At 43.8% G+C, this 22,301-nt stretch overlaps 1 protein-coding gene across 6 annotated transcripts in view; it reads left to right on the top strand.

Annotated features, from left to right (window-relative positions):
• Window positions 1-559: 559 nt before the first annotated feature.
• Window positions 560-22,301, top strand: part of SFSWAP (splicing factor SWAP) — a 144,582-nt gene continuing 122,840 nt past the window's right edge. For 3 of the 6 annotated variants that reach the window (XM_075898415.2, XM_075898417.2, XM_075898416.2), the window contains exons 1-3: window positions 560-946; window positions 3,447-3,616; window positions 4,181-4,321. In XM_075898415.2, the coding sequence (XP_075754530.1) occupies window positions 702-946; window positions 3,447-3,616; window positions 4,181-4,321 (556 nt within the window). In that variant the 5' untranslated portion in view covers window positions 560-701. Of the gene's footprint in view, window positions 3,075-3,446; window positions 3,617-4,180; window positions 4,322-22,301 lie in introns of all 6 variants that reach the window. The other 3 variants (XM_075898414.2, XM_075898418.2, XM_075898419.2) reach the window with 3 other exon arrangements.

Genomic DNA, 22,301 nt, shown 5'->3' with positions numbered 1-22,301 from the left:
AAAGCACATGGCAGTGGGGACGTGTTCTTGCAGTGCAGACATAGCCTTACTGGCCTTGGCTCCGGGCAATGGAAGCAGCAGAACTGGCGCTCAGGGCGGGAACCCCCCTTTGCTGAGCAGGTGGAGGGACCCGCCTGCAGCTTCCCAGGAGTCCCACTCCGCCTTCCAGCCCCACGCCAACCCGCCCTTCAACAGCCCAGAGAGTGGTGCTGACCTAAGCCGCCAAGGGCCGTGTTCCCTCGACTGCCGCTCCCCCTTCCATTGACTCCATCCACCACGCGCTTCCCCTCCCCCGAAACCCCGTCTGCTCCTCTCTCCCCGCCCTTCGCTCTGTCTTCCCGCGGCCTAGTCCCGCAGTTCCTGATGGCAGTTTCGCCATTATCATCTCTTTACTACCCTGCCTTACTCCATTACTTCCCCGTCCCGGGCCAGTTGTTCGGTTGTACCTCCCCCCACAATCAGTCCCAGAACGCTACCGCAGGATTAGTCCCTCACTTGTTGCGTTGTGGCGAATCTGCTATTCCCCGGAACCCAGACGTTTCTTTACCCCGTTCGTGGCCGGAAGCGGAAAGGCCACCATTTTGTGTCGGGCGATGGCGACAGCAGCGTTGTGGAAGTGGGGGTTTTAGTGCGGGCGAGCCCGCCTCGTCGGGGTGACTCTTTTATTTCGCTGCCAGCGCGCTCCCTCGCACCCTCCCGCGATGTACGGTGGCGTTGGCGGGCAGCGCCGGACTGTGGAGGAGGCAGGGCCGCCGCCGCTGATGTTGTTGTCCGGTGGGGGCGCGGCCCCGGGGCCTCCCGGAGGAGGCGGTGGGAGCAGCCGCGTGGAGCTGCTGGTGTTCGGCTACGCCTGCAAGCTGTTCCGTGACGACGAGAAGGCCCAGTACCAGGAGCAGGGTCGGCATCTCATTCCCTGGATGGGAGACCCCAAAATCATGATCGATAGGTCGGTGCAACCCAACCCCCAGCTTTTGCTGCGAGATCTTCTGTGATAGCCTCTTTCTACCCTTCTTCCAGTGCTACGGGGTGTGTGTGTGGGGAGGGGGGGCTCCCTCCGGCAGCGGGGTGGGGGAGTGCCTCGTCTTTGTCAGTGTTAAGGGAGGCCCTTCTCCCTGGCAGTGGATCTGGGTGTCTCCGTGGCGATGGTGGGGAACCCCGTCCGCTGGCAGGGGGAGTATTGAGGTTCCTCCTCTGGCAAGATTAGGAGTCTCTCTCCCCTCCTTCTGGCAGATGGTTTCTATTGGGAGTCCCCTCCCCTGGCAGGATGGGATTATGTGGGGAGGGGAGAGGATAATCTGCTCCTTTTCAAATCAAATCCCAAGCAGTTTTTCACTTCAAAACAAAGGGAACTCTTGTTATAAGGAATTGCTAGATTACACACTTAAATCTTGGGGTCTGTAAGCAAGAAGTGGGGGAAATTATGTGCACATTGGGAGGAAAATTAGGCTCTGTTGATTTTCTCCATCTAATTTAGACTATCAGGTGCTCAGGGGATCCCTTAAAAGTAGTTCCTGGCCTGATTGCTCCCAGGCCATGCCCTGAGTTGTGGAACTTAGGCCAGCTAGCTTTCTTTCTCAGGAGTCCTAGACTACTAACATTAACTAGGAGTTAGTTTTTTATTGTTTTGTGATTGTTAGTAGCTGGTAGTCTGAGGGATTAACATGATCTAGCTATTTGATTTTTTTCTTGGTCTCTAGTTGATTCAGCAACTCAGGATCAGATGGATGAATGAATTAGTTCAAAACCTGCTTTGTGTTTCCTGAGAGAGGGCATGGAGAATCAGGTCAGGAGTAATTTGTGGAGGTTTGAAAAGCACAGTGTTTTAAGCAGCTGTAGTTGGACCTGAAATGGGAAAACCTGAAGGCTTTGGTTTGAAAAGGATTGCTTCACATACTGTAGGCATTTGCTCCCTCAATTACCACTTCAATAGGCCTCTTTCATTGGTTACATGTGATTTTTCTAATCCTAAGCTTCACAACCAAATCTGTTTGATTGGAATAAATATTCGTGGAAGTGGTGGGATCCCCATTATGTGGGACTGCAGTGGGCAGAAGAGATTCACTGATACCTTGTTTCGAGTAGTTAACTAACAGCTGTTTATGATTTATAATTTCACTGATTGAAATAAAACATTTAAATTGGAATACAGATCAGAAATTAATTGGATGTGTATCTTTATAGTTGTGTGTACTGTTGATATGGAAGTTTAAACTTAGTGATGGTGCCTGTCATCTAATGTTTGTTTATGGGAAGAGAAATTTCATTAGCCGATTTTGTGGTGTAAATTAAGGCTGTTGTTTTCTCCTACATGAATGATCAGAGAAAGAACAGCTGAAGAAATTGTTGGGAGCAAACTCTTAAGTATGTGTACATAACATTTAAAACCAATAACAATCTACATTTGTAAGTTAAGGAGGTTTGCATTTATGAACAAAAGATAGAATTACATGAAATATTGTGCACTAACTTTATCAACTGTTTTGGAAATTAAGATTTGTATCCCAACAGCTTGAAATCTTTTTTCCCCGGTGAGAAAAGCATATTACTGGGGAAAGACTGGGTTTAAATTTGGCTTGTTGATAAACACTTTAACAAGATCAACATACCTTATTAACATTTTCTATAAGTTACTTCCTTTGTTTTTGTTTTAGCAAGATGGAACAGTCAAGAGTTGTGTATGTGAAGACTAACCAGCAAAGTGAAGTTGACTATCTCTTTATTGGTTTCTAATACTGATACACAGAGGAGAAATATGTCAGTTGTTATCCTAATGTAGAACTTTTTCTGCACACAAAATCGTTTCTAATTAGGAAAAGAAATTACATCATTGGGTATTAGTGTCATTTTTATGGTGAACCTCCTTAAATTGCATGTATATGTTACTGTTCCTATGTATGTTTGTCTCTCTATCACATAATCCAGAACTTATTTCCTCAGCCAAATGGCTAGGGGCCGAGCCTAGCCATGATTTTACCTCCAATGGACGCAAGTTTCTTTGGTGAAGATCTCTCCTGAGAGTTCGGGACTAGCAGAAAGAAGCGAGAAAATTTCGACCGTTTGGTTCTTACGGATAGGTATTTATGTATTCGGGTTTGTGTGAATGTAAGCTATTTACTTTCCAGAAAAAAGTATTTTGCAAGTGACATTGAATGGTTGGTTGAACCATATACGGTAAGAATTATTAAGGAAATGGATCTGATTTAAACTATTAAAGGATACTTTGCCTTTAATTGTACTCTTTATTTTTCTGGTAGAGAGGAATTTAGACTATTAAAAATTTTGTTTTGATAGCTGGTGTGTAGTGAGTAGCAAAATTAAATGTAACTTCTAAAATAAGGCACATTTTAACATTAGTATTTTTTTCATTTTTAATGGTAAGTATTTTAAGTAGTCGCACAAACCCATACCCAAAGTTTTCAGTATTGACCAGTTTTTTCATCTTGCAGGTATGATGGACGTGGTCACCTGCATGACCTCTCTGAATATGATGCTGAATATTCCACCTGGAATAGAGATTATCAATTATCTGAAGAGGAGGCTAGAATAGATGCCCTCTGTGATGAAGAGAGGTATTTAGCCTTGCATACGGACTTGCTTGAGGAGGAGGCGAGGCAAGGTATTGCTCAAGGAAACTTTCCTGAGTTAGAACACATTTAATTAAATTTAAATAATGAAAACATTAAATTTACTCCCACTCATTTTATACTCATTTTTTCTGATATTATCTTGACAGTACCCAGTGGATTCGAAAAACAGGAGTCTTTGCCTGTCTGAGAGGACCTCAGGATAGTTTATATATAGAGCCACACAGAAATTGCCCAGATTTTGAGGGCAGACTGGGATTTGAAAAAACAAAACACCCCCCACCATCTTTTAACTGTTCTTCTTTAACAGTATCGTATAACTGAAAGTTCTTGAATTTTCCTGAATTACATTAGACTGAATAACCACAAAAATCTTTATCTTAGCAGGAGGAAATGGTGATCAAAAAGCACATACATTCTGCTATTTTTGGTTTTCACTAACTTGCTGGCAAAAGTTACTATGCCTAAGGTGTGAAGAACACAATTTTTATCTTAAAAATTAGATTGAAAACATTGGTATAATTCCTTTTTTCTTAGAAATAGTGTAACATAATTATGTTTCATAGTAGTAATTAGAATTTTCATTTTTCTTCAAGAGGAAGAATATAAAAGACTGAGTGAAGCTTTAGCAGAAGATGGTACCTATAATGCCGTGGGATTCAGCTATGGCAGTGATTATTATGATCCTTCAGAACCCACGGAGGAGGAAGAGCAGCACCAGGCCACCAAGGAAAGAGGTAAGGAATCAAAATAAACATAGGGGGTTGGCAGGGTAAGGTAAAAGCACCTTCATCTACCTGTACTACTTTTACAGTTGCAAGGTGTGCATTTTTATTTCAGTACTAGTACATATCGTAATTGGTGGGGGGGGGAGGGGGTATAAGTTGGTAATATCTCAGTAAAGTTCTTACAGGAGATACTTCAGTGAGTTCTCATATTAAAAAGATTTGATTGTTTTTCAACCCACACTCCAATTTACTGCAAAATATAATTAAAGCAGTAATTGTTAAGATGAGGAAAATTTTGATGAGTTATCTGTTTTTGATTTTGTTCTTATTCACAACATTCAAAAATGTATTATGGGTCTCCCAATTAATTAATGCACATTATTATAATAAAGTTCTATTATACAGAGTTTGGGACTATAGTTGTCATCTTTTGGTGTTCATTTTATCATGCTGTGGCTGTAGTTGGGAGAAGATGATTGTGTCTTATGTTGGATGGCATCAAGCCTTTAATGGTCCTCTTAATTGGCAAAGATTTTATGTGTTTTACTGTTTTAAAAACACATTAACTGAATTAAATGCAAGTTGAGTAAACTAAACTTAAAATTAGGTTTAAGGGTTGCAACCAGTTCAAAAATCATATATATGAAAAGTTTGTACATTGTTAAATATAAGATCTAAAATAAATTAGAAAATTTTATTTTAGTTTTTTATGCACTGTTTATAACTGGTAGGGAGAAACTAATTGAAAAGACCCCTAGAAACACACACAGGGCAGCTGAACCCCCCCTCCCCAGAAACACACACACACACACACACACACACACACACACACACACACACACACTACAATTGTATTAGATGAATTTTTCAAAATTAAGATGTATAATTTAGGGATGTTAAAGACTAGCCGACTATCTGAGAAGCATTTGCTTATCAGATAGTTTGTCAACTAATCGGTTCCCCCCTCCCTCCCCGCCTCTGTGAGATAGAGGCAACAAAGGGGGAGAGGGGAAAGGGATACTTCAAAGTGGCAGCATAGCACAGCTTAGCATTAATTTTACTCACTGTCAGACAACAGACTATCCGCTATCTAAGGAAATAACATCAACATTTATATAAATGTAAACAATAGCTTCAAGTAAGTATTTTTTTTTCAAAGATAGCTTTATTTTTTTCTCAGTGTGAGCACTCACAGTAGCAATGTTGTGACTTGATGAAAACGTGTGTGTAAATCTCTTTAGAAATCCAAGGATGTCAGAAGCAAGTTTGAGGTTCATCTGCCTCATATGGGGCACCTAGACAGGTGAACAGCAACCATTTAAGCTAGTTGAGAATATGTGGAGCCCACTCATGCATGCTCAGATAATGGGTTGGATTCTAGAGGTAAAAGAGTTATCTGTGTAAGTGATTGTATTGCAACCTGAAAAAATAAGATTAACACTTGCTGTTTAGAGCTACTTCTATTAATGATTCCAAAAAGAAACTCAGAATAAAAGGCAAGGTATATATTTGCTGTCATTTTTGTATTGCACATTGTATTGTTCTCTGTGTGAAGATGTTGTAATCTTTTCAGACTTGGATTTCTTTTTGAAAGAACAGGCTTAAGGAAGTCTCAGTACTTTGAAACATCATCTGCAGTTGACAATGATGTTACGTTGCCATACATTTGAACTAGACATCATGTCTTGATGTTATATAGCAGTTGAGAGACAGAAGTTCACTTGCATAAGATTACACTACTAGGTAGATGTTGACTGAGTAATGTTTTCTGCAAAGGCTATCAGTCACAGGATGCACACATCGAATGCAGATGTCTCCTCAAATCTGGTAATGGTGTCAGCTAAGTTTGAGAGGGGTAACTTTTGAGTGAGAACTATTATCAATAGGGATGTAAGATATTGGTTATTTTAGTAATCATGTAACTGCAACAGATTTTAGGGCTTACATAGTTACTGAAATGCTCCCCCCAGGGGCGGGGCTCATGGCTGTGTGTGCTTATGGCTGTGAGGAGGAGCTGGTTTAAAAATTGCTTCTCCCTGCAGACGGACTCCTGCCTGCTGCCCTGTGCCCCTGTCTACAAGGGGCCCAAGCTGTCTACAGACAGAGACTAGGAATGTAAGCGGCTAGTCGACTATCCAGTAAGCAAAATCTTCCTGGCCCGTGGCAATTTTTTTTTTTTTTAAATTTACAAGTCCGGACTAACTGCCCGCGTCTACACGTGGCAGGGACCTGGTATTTGAATTAAAGCTGTAAATCAAACTACCTGTTGTTCCTCCTGGAAGGAGGTTTAATAGTTCGATTTAGGGGCTTTAATTCAAACTACCGGGTTCCTACAGCGTGTACATACGGGCAGTTAGTCTGGACTTGTAAACTTCAAAAAATGGCGATGGGCTGGAAAGATGCAAATCAAGCGCGGGATATTTAAATCCCGGGCTTGATTTGCAACTTCGAAAGCCTATATTAGCCTCCCTAGTTCGAACTAGGGGGCTAGTGTAGACATACCCTAACAGAGACTACTCCAACATCCCCCCTGAAGAACAGGGAAGAACAGGGCAGGCAGTTCTGCAGAGCCGAAGGTTGTGAGGAGCCGGCTTTTAAGCCATGCTCTATCTCTTTATGACGGGGAAAGCTATCCTGCTCTGTTGTCTCTACCCTCGCTTGCTCTATAAAGATGGGTTTTGGGAGGCAGTATGTGTGTAAGAGCAAACATGAGCACTGAAGTCTTTGCAATAGTGCGTTGCCTCTTCAGACAGGCACTCCTCTGAGTCACCTACCATCCATGCTTCAGATTGGAACAGCTCTGCTGTGTGTTTCCCTCTTCCTGATCCGTGATCTGCAGAGATGGGGCCCAAGGACAGAGGGATACCCTGACTTTTGCAGTCCCCTCTCCCTTGCACTGAATAGCTAGCAGGAGAATCCTGGGAGCAGCTAGGCTGCAGGATGGAACAAGGTTAGGGGATGGGCAGCTGAACACACTGATTTTGCCCAGCCCTGATCTGTTTTCTGCTAATGGCTCTATATATCTGAGGGAAGTCTAACATGCTGACTGAGAGAACAATGGTCTAAGAGAAATGGAGCAACAATGGTATTTAGTGAAATAGTGGTTCTTGTGGGGAAAAACTCCTGGTAGAATCATGTTAAAAAAGAGTTCAGACATGAAGATATTAATTGGAAAAGTTGGAAAACAAAATTAGCCAGACGGAAACACCAGTTTTGTAGGCCTACTCATTTTGCATCCCTTGGTGAGAAACCATGATGAAACAACTGCTACATCACTGGCCAAGAAAATTCTAGACCTCTCTACATATGGAAACTTAGTGGCAAAGTTTGTTCAGTGCAAGATCCAATGTTTTATTAGAACTCAGTCTTCCACAAATAGACTGCATACTTTTTGAGAGAGTCAGACAAAGTATAAACTTATTTTAATCAATGAAAAATATGATATCTTGATTACCAGGACAGCTGTAGTGGAAGAGTCAATGAGGATTTGGATAATTTTTTGGTTTTGTTTATAAAGGCAGAAATCTAGATGCCACCCAAACCCACATTACCAGTCATTGTCGAGTTCATATTCACAGATTCACTTTGTACTCCATGTTACCTCTGCAAGTTACCTCTTGAAGGTTTTAAGATGTTAATCTGATTTACTCTTAAACTAGTATTTCTTTTGATGGAAAAAAACATGGAAGCTTGCTTACTCAGTGTTTGAGTTTTAATCTTAAAAAACCCATCCTTGAATACTGATATAATTTCTATAAAAAAATAACACCTCTCTTTCTCCCCTCAGCATTCTTCTTTCATTAAGTTGAAATTCCTTTTAACATTTTATAATGCTAGAATATATTGCCTCATATCTTGCAGTACTCTTTTAGATTCAATACCACTGATGGAAAACAGATGTTCATAAGGCAGTTTATTAAAATGGAATTCTGACTGGGAATTCACTGTCTAAATATACATTCCGAAAAATGTTTTTTATAGGAAGAGATAGAGGTAGCAAAGTAGATTTTCTAGTAAGGCTTATTATAAGTGAAAAAGGGCAGACAGTTGTTACAGCTGATGAATAGCTCTATCTTCTGTTATTTGCTGTATTTCATTATGCTACAAATTTTCAATAGAATGGTGCAGTTAAGATTTGCATTAATGTTGACCTGCGAATTATAATCATGATGTATTTACAGTCAATGTGAAGCAAGAATTAATTATTGGAATTGTCTTTTATGTACCAGCATAACCTCTTAATGTGAACTTTAACAATTATTTTAAAGAAAGATTTTAATCTATTTCTGTTTTAGAAAAGTACATAATAAGCTTATTACTTTAAAATGCCAGTTAATCACAATTATAAATTTACAATTCTTTGCTAGGGTCAAGATGTAGCTTAAACTATTTTAACTACTATAACTTTGCTTCTCCTTTCAGGATCTTGTTTTACTTATCCAGAACATTTGACTTAAAATCTGCTATACTTTTCCATGCTTTTTTAAGAAAGCGCTTTTTAAAAAAAGCCTTTTGGAGGAGGTGTATATGTCCATTCTGGATATGTATGCCAAATAAAGCAAATAGCTTATAGGTCGAAAACTTGTAATAGAGCCCAATTCTGCTGATTTTTCACACAAATAATAAAGTACATAACAAAAGCTATCCCATCTATATCCCATCAAAGATGACTTTCCCGGAGGCCTGAACAAAGTGGGCTTTTAGTATCTCCCCTGAAAGACGGTGGTTCTTTGAGAGGTCCCCATTGATGCTCCACACTTGGTTTTGGTGCTTAGATCAGAGATTTTGAAGCAGTCCCTGGGGGGCTGCACATGCACAGCACTAATTGGCATATGAAGAGGCAATAGGCACCACACATGCACAGCCCAAGCCCTCCAGTTCCTTTTCAGCTGTCCTTGGCTTGAGAGAGAGCTCTGCAGTTCTTTGCTTCTTTGACATTTCTGAAGTAGTTTTCATAGTTCTTAGTTATTGTTATCAATTTTTGCTATGTCTTTTAAAGAAAAACAAATTTTTCTTCACCATGTCTAGTTTTCCGGGCTTTACATACTGTGCCTCATGTAGAGAGGCAATGCTGATTTCTGATAGTCATTCACAATGCGTCAGATATCTGGGAGAACATCTCAGGATTGTCCTCACTGTGCTAAACTCAAGGCTAGGACTCGCAGGGACAGAGACATTCGTTTAAAGCTAATTATTCTTAAGAAGAACATGCATCCTGCTTTGGACCCAAGATCACAACCTAGGGAGGTATGATCACCCTCAGGTTCCCATCAGGGCAAAAAGGCACCAAAGAGGAGAAGTTCCTGAGTTCTTTATCATGAGCCCTTCTCAAAGAAATGGTCTCCATTTTGACCATCGGCACAGAGATCATGTATCAGTACTTACGACACTCTGAGTACTTCAGGCATTACGGCAAGTTGTCCACGTCCAGCGCCATCTACAAAGGCTCCCAACAGTACCCTAAAGCTGCCCTAGTAGCTATTATGATACTGACGACTACATTGGTACCACCAGATACATCATCAGTACCAACAGCAGCATCAGTACTGAAAGCTATGATATTGTCGGCACCGCTGATGTGTCCAGCAGTACCAATGGCACTTGTCTGTTGTTCAGCAGCAAGCAGATCAGCGGCACTGTTTATATACTTGGTACCACAAATATTTCAGCAGTCAGTACTATCCACACCGATTACGGTGTTGTCACTGTAGAGACCGATGCTTCAGACTCAGGCACTGATTCTCATGGCACCGTTCCCTTATGTGCTGATTTCGCAGTGACGTCTTCCCCATAATCACCACTTTTTTTTTTTTGCACTGATTCATCGCTTAGACCAACAACTTCTCAAGCACTGTCTCCAGTACAATCGCAATTTTCCAGTGATGAAGATGAGGGAATTACAGGCCTCCTTCTCTTCATACCATAGCCCTCCAATTCAGTATTATAAGCTGCACTGTAAGGACATAAGAATGGTCATACTGGGTCAGATCAAAGGTCCATCTAGCCCTGTATTCAGTCTGCCAACAGTGGGCAATACCAGATGCCCCAGAGGGATGGAACACAACAGTTAATTAGCCCATGATCCCTCTTTGGTCATCCATTTCCAGACAAACCAGTTGACTGAGTACTGAGTGAACAAAAACTTCCTTTTGTTTGTTTTAAACCTGCTGTCTATTAATTTCATTTGATGACCCCTATTCTTATATTGTGGGAATAATTAAATAACTTTTCCTTTTACACTTTTTCCACATCAGTCATGATTTTGTAGACTTCTATTCTATCCCCCCTTACTCTTCTTTTTTCTAAACTTTTTAATCGCTCTCCATATGAAAGCTGTTCCAAATCCTTAATCTTTTTTTTCCCCCCTTTTCTGAACCTTTTCCAAACAAGTGTATTGTTTTTTAAATGAGGCAACTACATCTGTACTCAGTATTCAAGATGTGGGCGTACCATTGTTCCATATAGAGGCAATACGATCCCGGGCTCCAAGCAGTGCTGCCACTTTAACATCCCACCTCCCCTGTGCTGCCTCTATCTGATAGAGGCAACAATGGGGGGGAAGTGGCTAGTCGACTAGTCCTTCACATTAGGGATGTAATAGAATAGTTGATTAATCAATAAGTAAAAGCTCATAGATTAATGCTATAGACTACATGTATTCCCCCCTCCTCACTTGACAGTACATTTTTTAGCAGGCTGGCCAGCAGTCAGTCCTGGCTTGAAACAGGTCCAGGACCTACCCCTGCTACAGCTCTGCTGTATTAAAGTGTATTAGGAGCTGGGCAGGCAGGCAGCCCGGCTCAGTTCTGGCTCGCACCGGGTCGGGGACCTCAGACTCACCCTAAACAGGGGCTGCTGCCACTGTGCACTGCTGCTTCTTTATCCGAGGCAGCAGCACAGGGTGACAGGTGGGAGATGATCTACGGGGGGGGGGGGGAGAGTTTTTAAACTGGCTCCCCTAATGGACCAGCTCCTGCCTGGCATCCTGCACTGCTGCCTCTGATACAGGGGCAGCAGAATGGAGTGGCAGCAGCCCTTGTCTAGGATGGGTCTGAGCCCCCAGACCTGGTGCGAGCCAGAACTGAGCTGGGCTGCTTGCTCACCCAACTCCTAATACTCTTTAAATGCAGAGCTGCAGCAGAGGGTAGATCCCAGAATGGAGTGGCAGGGGCTCTTCAGGAGTGAGACTGGAGTGCACTGGCTGTCGGCTCTGCCGCTGGGGACTACAGAATAGTTGACTAACCGATAAGAATTCTTGAGATTACTCGACTATTCAATGAATCGATATTTAACATCTTTACTTCCCATCGCTAATGTATAGTTGGGATTATTTTTTCCAGTGTGCAATACTTCACATTTATCAACATAAAATGTCATTGCCATTTTGTTTACCAATCACTTAGTTCGGTGAGATCTTTTTGAAGCTCTTCACAGTCTGCTTTGGTCTTATCTATCTTGAGCAGTTTGGTATCTGCAGATTTTTCTACCTCACTGTTTACCCTTTTCTCCAGATCATTTATAAGTAAGTTGAATAGGATGGGTCCCAGGACAGACCCTTATGGGGACCCCACTAGTTACCTCTCTCCACTCAGAAAACTCACCATTTATTCCTACCCTTTGTTTCCTGTCTTTTAACCAGTTATCAATCGCTGAGAGAACCTTGTCTCTTATCCCTGACCTTCCTGCAAAGCAGCGGAGGGTTCGCCGCTCGCTGGGCCGTTCCCTGCTGACTCGCCCTTACCCCTTCTCCTCCGCCCCCGCTTGCAGGCCGGCAGCTGGGTTTCCCCAGCTGGCCCGTCGCTGGTGGTTGCGCGGGGCTTCCCCCATCTCCCTGCAAAGCGACAGAGGGTTTGCCACTTGCCACGCTGTTCCCTGGCAGACCCGTCACAGGGGCATACTCCCAACCCAATCCCCCTCCCCTCTCCTCCCCTTCCCGAGAGCCAAACACCTCCCCTCCCTGCTGCAACCCAGTCCTCTTTCTTCCCCAACCTTATGTCCCGGTCCCAACAGACACCCCCACCTTTTCCATTATTTTCAATGGGAAAATTGAGCCCGCATAACATGTTTTCACTTAACATGATCATTTTCTGAAACATATCTATAGTGTTAAATGAGGAATTACTGTATACCTATTACTGCCGGAGAAGTAGGCAATACCAGCCTTGCCAATGGCCATGCTACCCTGCCTATCTCAATCAACGACCAGATAGCAATCCCAACAGGAACCTAACCCAGTCTCAGAGATGAAGTCTGTCATCAGGCTTGGCTTCTCAACTGCCATTCACCAACAAGCAAATTTGGAGCCTTGGTTGAGGGCCTGGAAAACCTCCTAGAAGTTTGCCAGTAATGACCATGTGCACCTTTCAAAACCACCTCCACCCGTTTTACCATCAGTGGGCCTCCATCACCTCAGATAGATGGGTGTGCTATATCATTCTGTCCGGTTACACCATCTCCTTCCTCTCCAAGCTTCCTACCTACCCCATCACCCTGTCCCTCTTCAGGGATGCCTCTCACACATCCCTGCTGTGACAAGAGGTGTTATATCTAGAGGCCATAAAAACTGGTATCACAACAGCACAGGGGCAGAGGCTTCTATTCTCATTACTTTTGAACTCAAAAGAAGTCAGCAGGCTGGAAACCAATTCTAGATTTGCACAATAGGAACAAATTTATCCAGATGCAACATTTTTCATGGTCACTTTATCCACCATTATCCCGGCATTGCAACAAGAGGACTGGTTTTCAGCCCTTGACCTCCAGGATGCCTATTTTCATGTTCTAATGCATCCTGCTCACAGGAGTGTCCTAAGATTACTGGTAGGCCCAGATCACTACCAGTATCAGGTTCTACCTTTTGGCTTGTCTATGGCTCCTTGAGTTTTCTCCAAGGTGCTCACCCTAGTCACAGCGTGTCTTCACTCCATGGGAATAATCATATTCTGACGATTGCCTTCTTAAAGCAGCACGCGTGACTGCAGTAACCATACAGTGCTTTCAGAATTGGGCTTCTGAATAAACTCAGAAAAGTTATCTTCCCAACATGAAGTTCATTGGGGTCTCCCTGAATTTCATGTTGGCATGAGCCAATCTACCTCACAAAAGATTTGCCATCATTCAAATGCTGGCCACAATGCTTTGTTTCTCTACACACACTACAGCCAAACACTGCCTACAACTTCTTGGACACATAGTAGCTACAACCTTTGTGGTATCACATGCCTGACTCCACATGTGCTGTCTACAGATTTGGTTTTTCAGGGTATATGAGCATCTAAAGGCACCCATGTCACTTCTGTTCACCATACCACATGAGGTCAAGGCATCCCTCCGCTGGTGGACCAAACCAGCCAACCTTTGCATGGGGGTTCCATTTCCTTAACATTCTCCCTCCAGCACAGTCACAACAGATGCTTCATATACAGTCTGGGGTGCTCATTTCCAAGACAAGACCGCTCAGGGCTTCTGGTCAACTCAAGAGATGTGCTTGCACATAAACCTGATGGAATTGTGCACCATGCGCAATGCTTGCAGGTAGTTCCTGCCTTCCAATTTTGACAGACATGTATGTGTCCTTACAGACAACTTTGTGTAGTTTATATCAACAGGCAAGGGGGAGCCAGATGTCAATCCCTGTGCACCAAGGTTGTATAGCTGTGGAATTTTTGCATCAGCCACAACATCCACGATTCGCAGGTCACATACCAGCTTTCACCAGTGTAACAGTGGACGCTCTCAGCAGATACCTCCCTCAGCATCACAAATGGGTGCTCAGTTCCTTGGTAGTATGCTCCCTGGTAAGTAAATGGGGTCCCCCCTCGATAGACCTGTTCGCAGCACCTCACAATGCCATATTCATACAGTTTTGTTCCAGAGTGGGCACAGGGAGGGGATCACTCAGAGATGCCTTCCATGAAATCTCAAGCTCCTTTACACATTTCCCCCGATACTACTTTTGCCAAGGCAATTTGGAAGGTCAATACAAACAACGTCAAAGTAATACAAATAGCCCCACCTGACTGAGACAACCGTGGTATTCCTTCTTGCTCAGGATATTGATTCACACGCCCATCATTCTCCCTTTTCAGTGCAATTTCCTCACTGGCTATGTCTAGACTACGCCGAAGTTCCGAAAGAGGATATGCAAATTCCATGGGAATTTACATATCTTCTTCTGATCTCACTTTCGAAAGCAGAGCTTTTGAAAGTGAAAATAGTCGGGATGCTTTTTTTTTTCTTCAGCAACCCCCCCACCCTTTTTCAACAAGCCACATAAACCTCATTTTTTGAAGAAGAGCGGCTTTTCAAAAAAGCATGTCCTGACTACTTTCTCTTTAGAAAGTGAGATCGGACGAAGATATGCACATTTATTTCGGAACTTCGGCGTAGTCTAGACAAGCCCTCTGGGTCAGACATCACAAACCTACCTGGACCTACGCAAGCTGCATCTAAAAGCATGGCTCCTCTGTGACTCTCCAATTCAGAACTAGGGCTTTTGGAGCAGATATGTGCAATCCTCAGCCACAGCCATAAGGATTCCACCTGTGCTTTTTATACCTAAAAGTGGAAGCATTTCTCAATATGGTTCACCTCAAAATGGCAGGACCCTACCTTTTGTCTCTTCACTCTGAAAGAAGAATCATATCTTCAGAATGCACATAGCAGCCATTACAGCCTTCCATCACAAAATTGAGGGCTGGTCTGTTTTTACTCACCTACAAACAAAAGATTCTTCAATGGTCTGAGTCTTCTGCATCCTAATGTCACACAGCCCATACTTCCCGGGGACCTCTGTCTGTTATTCTGGTACTGGGAGCTCTCACCAGACCACTTTTTGAGCCTCTTAACTCTTGTTCCTTTTCACACCTCTCCATGCATGTTGCATTGCTGGTTGCTCTAACATGGGCTTCCTGCATGGGAAATACAGTAGCATTCATGGCCACTTTTACAATGTAAAATTCCATTCTGGAAAAGTTACCCTTCGCACACACCCAAAATACCTACCCTAAGGTTGCTTCCTCATTTTATATAAATGAACTTGTGAACTTTCCGTATCTTTCCTGAAACTACATGCGGACGCATTCGGGACTTCCTTGCATACTCTTGATCTCAGGTGAGTGCTAGCATTCTGTTTGCAAAGAACTAAGACCTTCACGTAAACCCCTCACCTCTTCCTTGCGCTCACCAGCTATATTAAAGGACAATTCATATCAAAACAAAGGCCATCCAAATGCATCAGTCACAAAATAAAAATATTTGACACTCTTTTAAGGGCCTACAGCTAGTGTTACATTTGACAGCTCATTCTACCAGAGCTCTATTCTTTTGCACGTTGTGCAGCTATGCAGTGTCACTGATGGACATTTGCACTTGGTACTTTATGATGTGGTAAGCAGTGCAGTGAGCTCTGCAGTTTTCTCATCAGCCTTCCATAATATTTTGAAGCCCCAGGCTGAAACTGCTTGTTAGTCACTAAGCATGCATGGGGACCTCTTGAAGAAGAAACGAGGGTTACTTGCCTTGTGCAGAAACTGGAGAACTTCAAGTTCGTGTTCCTGTGGATGCTTACTGACCCACCCTCCTCCCTCTGCTTCGGACCTAGAGGGCCTCCCGGATAGAGAAGGAGCTAGAGGGCACCTGTGTAGGAACTGTTCTTCAGAACGTCTGATCCAGATGGCAGGATGACACCAAGACAAGTGTGGAGCATCCACAGAGACACCATCTCAAACTCCAGTTACTGCACCAAGGTGAGTAACCCTCATTTCTCATTTTCACAAAGATTTCAATTTGACTTTGTCCTCCATCCCTTCTTTCATAGAATCATAGACTCCTAAAGCTGGAAGAGACTTCAGAAGGTCATTGAGTTCAGCCCCCTGCCAAAAGAAAAACCAACCCCAACTAAATCATCCCATCCAGGGTTTTGTCAAACTGGGACTTAAAAACCTCTAGGAATGGAGATTCCGCCACCTCCCTAGGTGTAACCCATTCCAGTACTTCTCCACCCTCCTAATGAAATAGTTTTACCTAATATCCAGCTTAGACCTTCCCCACTGTAACTTGAGATCATTGCTCCTTGTTCTACCATCCCTCATTAGTGAGGACAGCCTCTCTCCCTCCTCTTTGGTACCTCCCTTCAGGAAGTTGAAAGTTGCTATTGAATTCCCCTAGACTCTTCTCTTCTGCTAAATAAGCCTAAATCCCTCACCTCTCCTCATAGGTCATGTGCTCTAACCCCTAATCATTTTGGTTGCCCTCTGCTTGGACCCTCTCCAAAGCATCCACATCCTTTCTATAGTTCGGGGGGAGGGGCAGCAGCCCAGAACTGGATGCAGTAGTCCAGATGTGGCCTCACCAGTGCTGAATAAAGGGGAATAATAGCTTCTCTAGATCTGCTGGAAATGTTCTTCCGAATGCACCTTAATATGCCTTTAGCCTTCTTAGCCAGAAGGGGACACTGTTGACTTGTATCTAGCTTCTTATCCACTGTAATCCCCAAGTCCCTTTCTACTGAACTGCTGCTTAGCCAGTCAGTTCCCAGCCTGTAACAATGCTTGGGATTCTTCCTTCCCAAGTGCAGGACTCTGCACTTGTCCTTGTTGAACCTTGTCAGATTTCTTTTGGCCCAATCCTCCAGTATGTCTAGATCACTCTGGATCCTATTCCTATCTTCCAACATATCTACCTCTCTCTATAGGTTAGTGTCATTTGCATTTTTACTGAGGGTACAATCTATCCCCTCATCCAGGTAATTAATAAAGATGTTGAACAAAATCAGCCCTGGAACCAATCCTTGAAGAACTCCACTTGAAACTGACTTCCAGCCAGACATCGAGCCGTTGATCATTACTTAATGGGGCCGACAGTCTAGCCAGCTTTCTATCCTCTTTACAGTCCATTTATCCAGTCCAAACCATACTTCCTTATTTCCCCCATAAAGTAATCTTCTTTTTATTTAAAGTTCATATCAGATGGTTATTTGATTCATACCTGAAATAACAGCTTACATTTGGATATTTTTGTGTGTGCATCTAGGTACATTAAATAACATTACCGTTGCTGCTAAAATAGTATGAAGGAGGAAAACTTGGCTTCAATTCTAAAGGTTACTAAACATAATAGCATTTTGATATGGCAGTATGATCTCCTTTGTACTTTTTATAATTTAATGTCTTTAAAGTAAGATAATTTTTCAAAAATGGAATACATAAAATAATCAAATGGACTAAACAAAGTTTTCTCTAAAATGTATTAAATCTACAGCGTAAATAAATATTTCTTGTATTAGTGCTTCCTTTTTAATATTTGTGAAAAATGAAGTGTGAATAATGCCAAAGTGTTAAATATCTACAATTTTATTTCAAAATTCAGTTAGAAATGAAAGGAGAGGAGGGGAAAGATAATTATAATTCACAATGGAATGCAAACTGTAATAGATTAAATACTTTCAGTGGAAGATTCATGAAGTATATTCAGCTAGAGGCAAAACTACTAACTGTGTTTTGTAATCTATCCTTTAACTATTCTCCAGTCATTTGGTATAGAAGCTAATTTAATGTGATGCTAATTTTTTAAAAAAGTATTTTAGAGGTGATCCTTGCTAATAAGTCTAACTTCATTACTGGGCAAATTGGTTGAAGCTATAGTAAAAAACAGAATTATCAGAAACAGATTAGCATAATTTATTGGGAAAGAGGCAACAAGATTTTAATAAGGAGAAATCAATATAGTACAGGTTGCAACTCTGTAGTCCAGCACACTCTGATACAGCAACATCCATGATCTGGTATAATTTTTAATTAGCTAATTATCCACTTATCGTGGGTATGTCCAAGTTTCTCCAACCCCATAGTTTGTAGCCATTAGTCCTGGCTCTCAGGGTTCTGTGCTGTTACCCCTACATGTCTTCTAAGAGCTTAATAAGCAGTGGAAGTGTTGGTAATGTTCCTAGGCAATAGCGATCTCTCCTGGTTTGGCAATTTTTTTGGTTCGGCATCAATTAGCTATTGAGAGTTCGGCTGGATTTGAAAGGTTCAAATAACAGAATTCTTTGAGGTGGTCAACAGGCATGTATACCGGGGGACCAAGATGCTGATAGTGTACTTAGATTTCAAGAAAGACTTTGACAAGGTCCCTCACCAACGGCTAATAAGAAGGAAGGTCCTCTCATTGATAACTGATTTAAAAGTAGGAGAGAAAGGGTAGGCATAAATGGTCAGTTTTCAGAATGGAAAGAGGTAAATAGTGGTGTCCCTCAGGGGTCCATACTGGGACTAATCCTATTCAAACCTGCAGAAAGGGTCAAGAATGAAGAGATAAAATTTGCAGATGATACAAAACTACTCAAGATAGCTAAGTCTGAAATCCAGTGGTAGTCAAAAAAGTGAACTTTGTTGGGAATCATTAAGAAAGAGATAAAGAAATTTTATAAATTAAGAATGTTAAAAAGCGGTTAATTAGGTAACCATGTAGCCAATGAATAAAGAGTTGTTTACTCCTTCCCATAACACAAGAACAAGGGGTTACCAAAAGAAATTAATACGTATCAGATTTAACACAAGAGAAAGTATGCTTCAAACAAAGCACAGTCAGCCTGCGCAGCTCTTTGCCAGGATGTTGTGAAGGCCAATACAATAAGAGGGTTCAAAAAGAGCTACAGTAAACTTCTGATAATCCAGCACCTTTAGGACCCAGGGGGTGCCGGATTATCAAATATGACAGACTATCGGAAGGGGGGGGGACAGTAAGAAGGGTGGGGTGGGGTGGGGTGGAGGGATGCCACCCCAGACCCCTGATAGCCCCCCCTTCCGATAGTCCGGGTCTGTCCCAGGCATACCTGATTCAGCCGCTGCGGGTCAGTTTCAGCAGCGGCTGAATTGGGGACGCCTGGGACAGAGCAGCTGGGGTGCTTCCGGTTGGTCCCGTAGCACCGAGGGGCAGGCACTACGGGACCAACCCCTGCAGCACCTGGGCTGCTCTGCCCCAGGCTTCCCCAAGTCACTCGCTGCTGAAACTGATCAGCGGCTGACTCCAGAAAGCCCGGGGCAGAGCAGCTCTGCCCCAGGCTTTCTGGAATCAGCCGCTGGTCAGTTTCAGCAGCGGCTGAATCGGGGACGCCTGGGGCAGAGCAGCTGGGGTGCTGCTGGGTTGGAACCCTAGCGCCACCCCTCGGCGCTGCGGGACCAACCCTGCAGCACCCCAGCTGCTCTGCCCCAGGCGTCCCCAAGAGCAGCTGTGGTGCTGCCGGGTTTGTCCCGCAGCCCCGAGGGGCAGCGCTAGGGGACCAACCCGGTAGTACCCCAGCTGCTCTGCCCCCGGCTTCCCCGATTCAGCAGCTGGTCAGTTTCAGCAGTGTCTGAATCGGGGAAGCCAGCGCAGAGCAGCTCCAATTGTCCAGCTGCCAGCACTTCCGGGTTCCTGATGGTGCCGGACCATCAGGAGTGCTGGAGCATTGGATGCCAGACCAATGGAGTTTACTGTATAAAATTCATGGAGAATAGGTCCATCTATGGCTATTGTAGGCAGGATGGGCAGGTATGGTATCCATTACTGTTGAGGTTCATGGGACCTAGGCCTGCCCCAACCCCTTTTCCCCCCCAAGACCTGCCTCTTTTCCACTCTCTTGTGCCTTCCATGAAGCATCACAAGCTGGGGATTGCAGGGGGGAGCTAGCAGCTAGAGTTGCCCCCCTACCCCTCCCTGTTCCCATACTCACTATAGCAGTGTGAGCTGGAGCAATCCAGAAGCCTGCTCTGCTCTGCCCATCTGCTGTCTCCCAGCCAGCTGTGCTCAGCTTCCATAGCAGCAGGAATGGTAGTGTTCTGGGGTGCTGTGCTTTCTGCTGCCATGGTGAAGCAGAGCATAGGTGTTTGGGAGAGGGAGACTCAACGGAGCAGGACAGACTCCGGCTCCCACCTCATGGTGAGTAGCAGGGGTCAACTTATGCTGCCACCCTGTGCCAAGCCACCAGGTAAACCTCTGGGTCTCACCAATAGGATGGTTGATGCTGCCACCATGGGAGACCTCAAAGTGTAGGGCCTTGGGGCTGGGGGGGTGCTATCCTAAGTCCCTACCCTTTGATTGTCAGAAGCTGAAAATGGGTGGTTGGATGAAACACTTGATGATTTCCTGTTCTGTTTATTCTTTCTGGGGCATCTGGAATTGGCCACTGTCAGAAGACAGGATACTAGGTTAGATGGACCTTTGGTCTAACCTAGTATGGCTGTTCTTATGTTTATCAGAGTGGCCTACAGCTGTTTGAAATCAGACTAAAATGTCTCCATACATCTTTTTCTAATGTTTGAAACTGTGTAGCATTAACATACACTAGTAGAGGAGAAATTTTGCTTTTTTATGTATCTGTTTCTCTTCATATTAGTAGTATTGTGCATCATTTTTCATAGGTCATTGAACCGAAGAACCAATAATAAAATATTGAACCTTGTTGTACTTCTGAATTGATTTGAAGTAAAACGCAGGATATGTTGTCCATTTTCTTGTTCAATCACTCTTGGCATTCTCTAGTTTGTCATGGTGAGAGTGGGTTCAATCACATCTTAATGCTATTTAAGTGTAAATAGTAAAGTAGAGCTAGCTAAAATAACAGCTAATTAAAATTCAAATTTTCTGTGCAAGCAGTAGCTTCTTTTTAATAAAGTAAATATTTCGTATTGGGGAAATGTTTTTAGTTGAATATACTTCTGTGTTCCAGATAATGAAAAGCAATAGAAATGGATCTTTGTGTTAAACAAAAACTCAGCTTTTTTCACATTCATGTTTGTCCTGAATCTGTAATACATTGTGTATGGGTTCAAGTATCAGAGGGGTAGCCGTGTTAGTCTGAATCCGCAAAAGCGGCGAGGAGTCCTGTGGCACCTTTATAGACTAACTGAAGTGTGGGAGCATAAGCTTTAATGGGCAAAGACCCACTTCGTCACATGCATGCATGCATGACCTTAGTCTATAAGGTGCCACAGGACTCCTTGCTGCTTATTGTGTATGGGTTGTACACTTATGCCCACACAGGGTATGTCTACACTACCCCCCTAGTTCGAACTAGGGGGGGTAATGTAGTCATACGGAGTTGCAAATGAAGCCCGGGATTTGAATTTCCCGGGCTTCATTTGCATGAAGCCGGCCGGCGCCATTTTTAAATGCCGGCTAGTTCGGACTGCGTGCCACGCGGCTACACGCGGCACGAACTAGCTAGTTTGGATTAGGCTTCCTAATCCAAACTAGCTGTACAACTCGTTCCACAAGGCGTACAGCTAGTTTGGATTAGGAAGCCTAATCCAAACTAGCTAGTTCGTGCCGCGTGTAGCCGCGTGGCACGCAGTCCGAACTAGCCGGCATTTAAAAATGGCGCCGGCCGGCTTCATGCAAATGAAGCCCGGGAAATTCAAATCCCGGGCTTCATTTGCAACTCCGTATGACTACATTACCCCCCCTAGTTCGAACTAGGGGGGTAGTGTAGCCATACCCACAGAGCCTTATTGAAGTTAATGGGACTATTCATGAGTAATTTGTACAATATGTGCAAGTGCTACAGGTTGTACCTCCCTTAACCAGGACTCTGGTCTGGCAACATCCGTGGTCCCATAGGACCAGAGAGCCCAGGTGTAGGGGGGTCCATGGGGCAGGAGTGCAGCGGGGGAGCTATCAGTTTAGCTGGAAGCCCCATCCTAGAGGTGCAGTGGAGAATTCTGCCCCCTGTAGTCAGGAGGTAGCAGGGATCAGTGGCTGTGGCAGAGCTCCAGACCTAGCTGCATCCAGAGAGCTCCAGCCCTGGTTGCGGAGCTCGGGTCTGGCAGTGGCTGTGGAGCTCCAGCTGCAGAGCTCATGGTCTGGCAGCGGCAACTATGGAGCTCCAGCCTGGGGAGCTGTGATCAGGCAGCCAGCAGAGTGACTGGCTGGAGCCCTACCAGGTGGCAAAAGTTCAGCATGGGCTATGTGGAGGGACCTCCTCTCATTTGGGACCAGTCACGTCCTCAGG

Source organism: Pelodiscus sinensis, chromosome Z, assembly GCF_052426305.1.
Source record: "Pelodiscus sinensis isolate ZL-2025 chromosome Z, ASM5242630v1, whole genome shotgun sequence".
In the NCBI taxonomy this organism is placed as follows: domain Eukaryota; kingdom Metazoa; phylum Chordata; order Testudines; family Trionychidae; genus Pelodiscus; species Pelodiscus sinensis.
The sequence above is the reverse complement of the archived record's forward strand: the minus strand, read 5'-3'. Positions and strand labels throughout refer to the sequence as shown.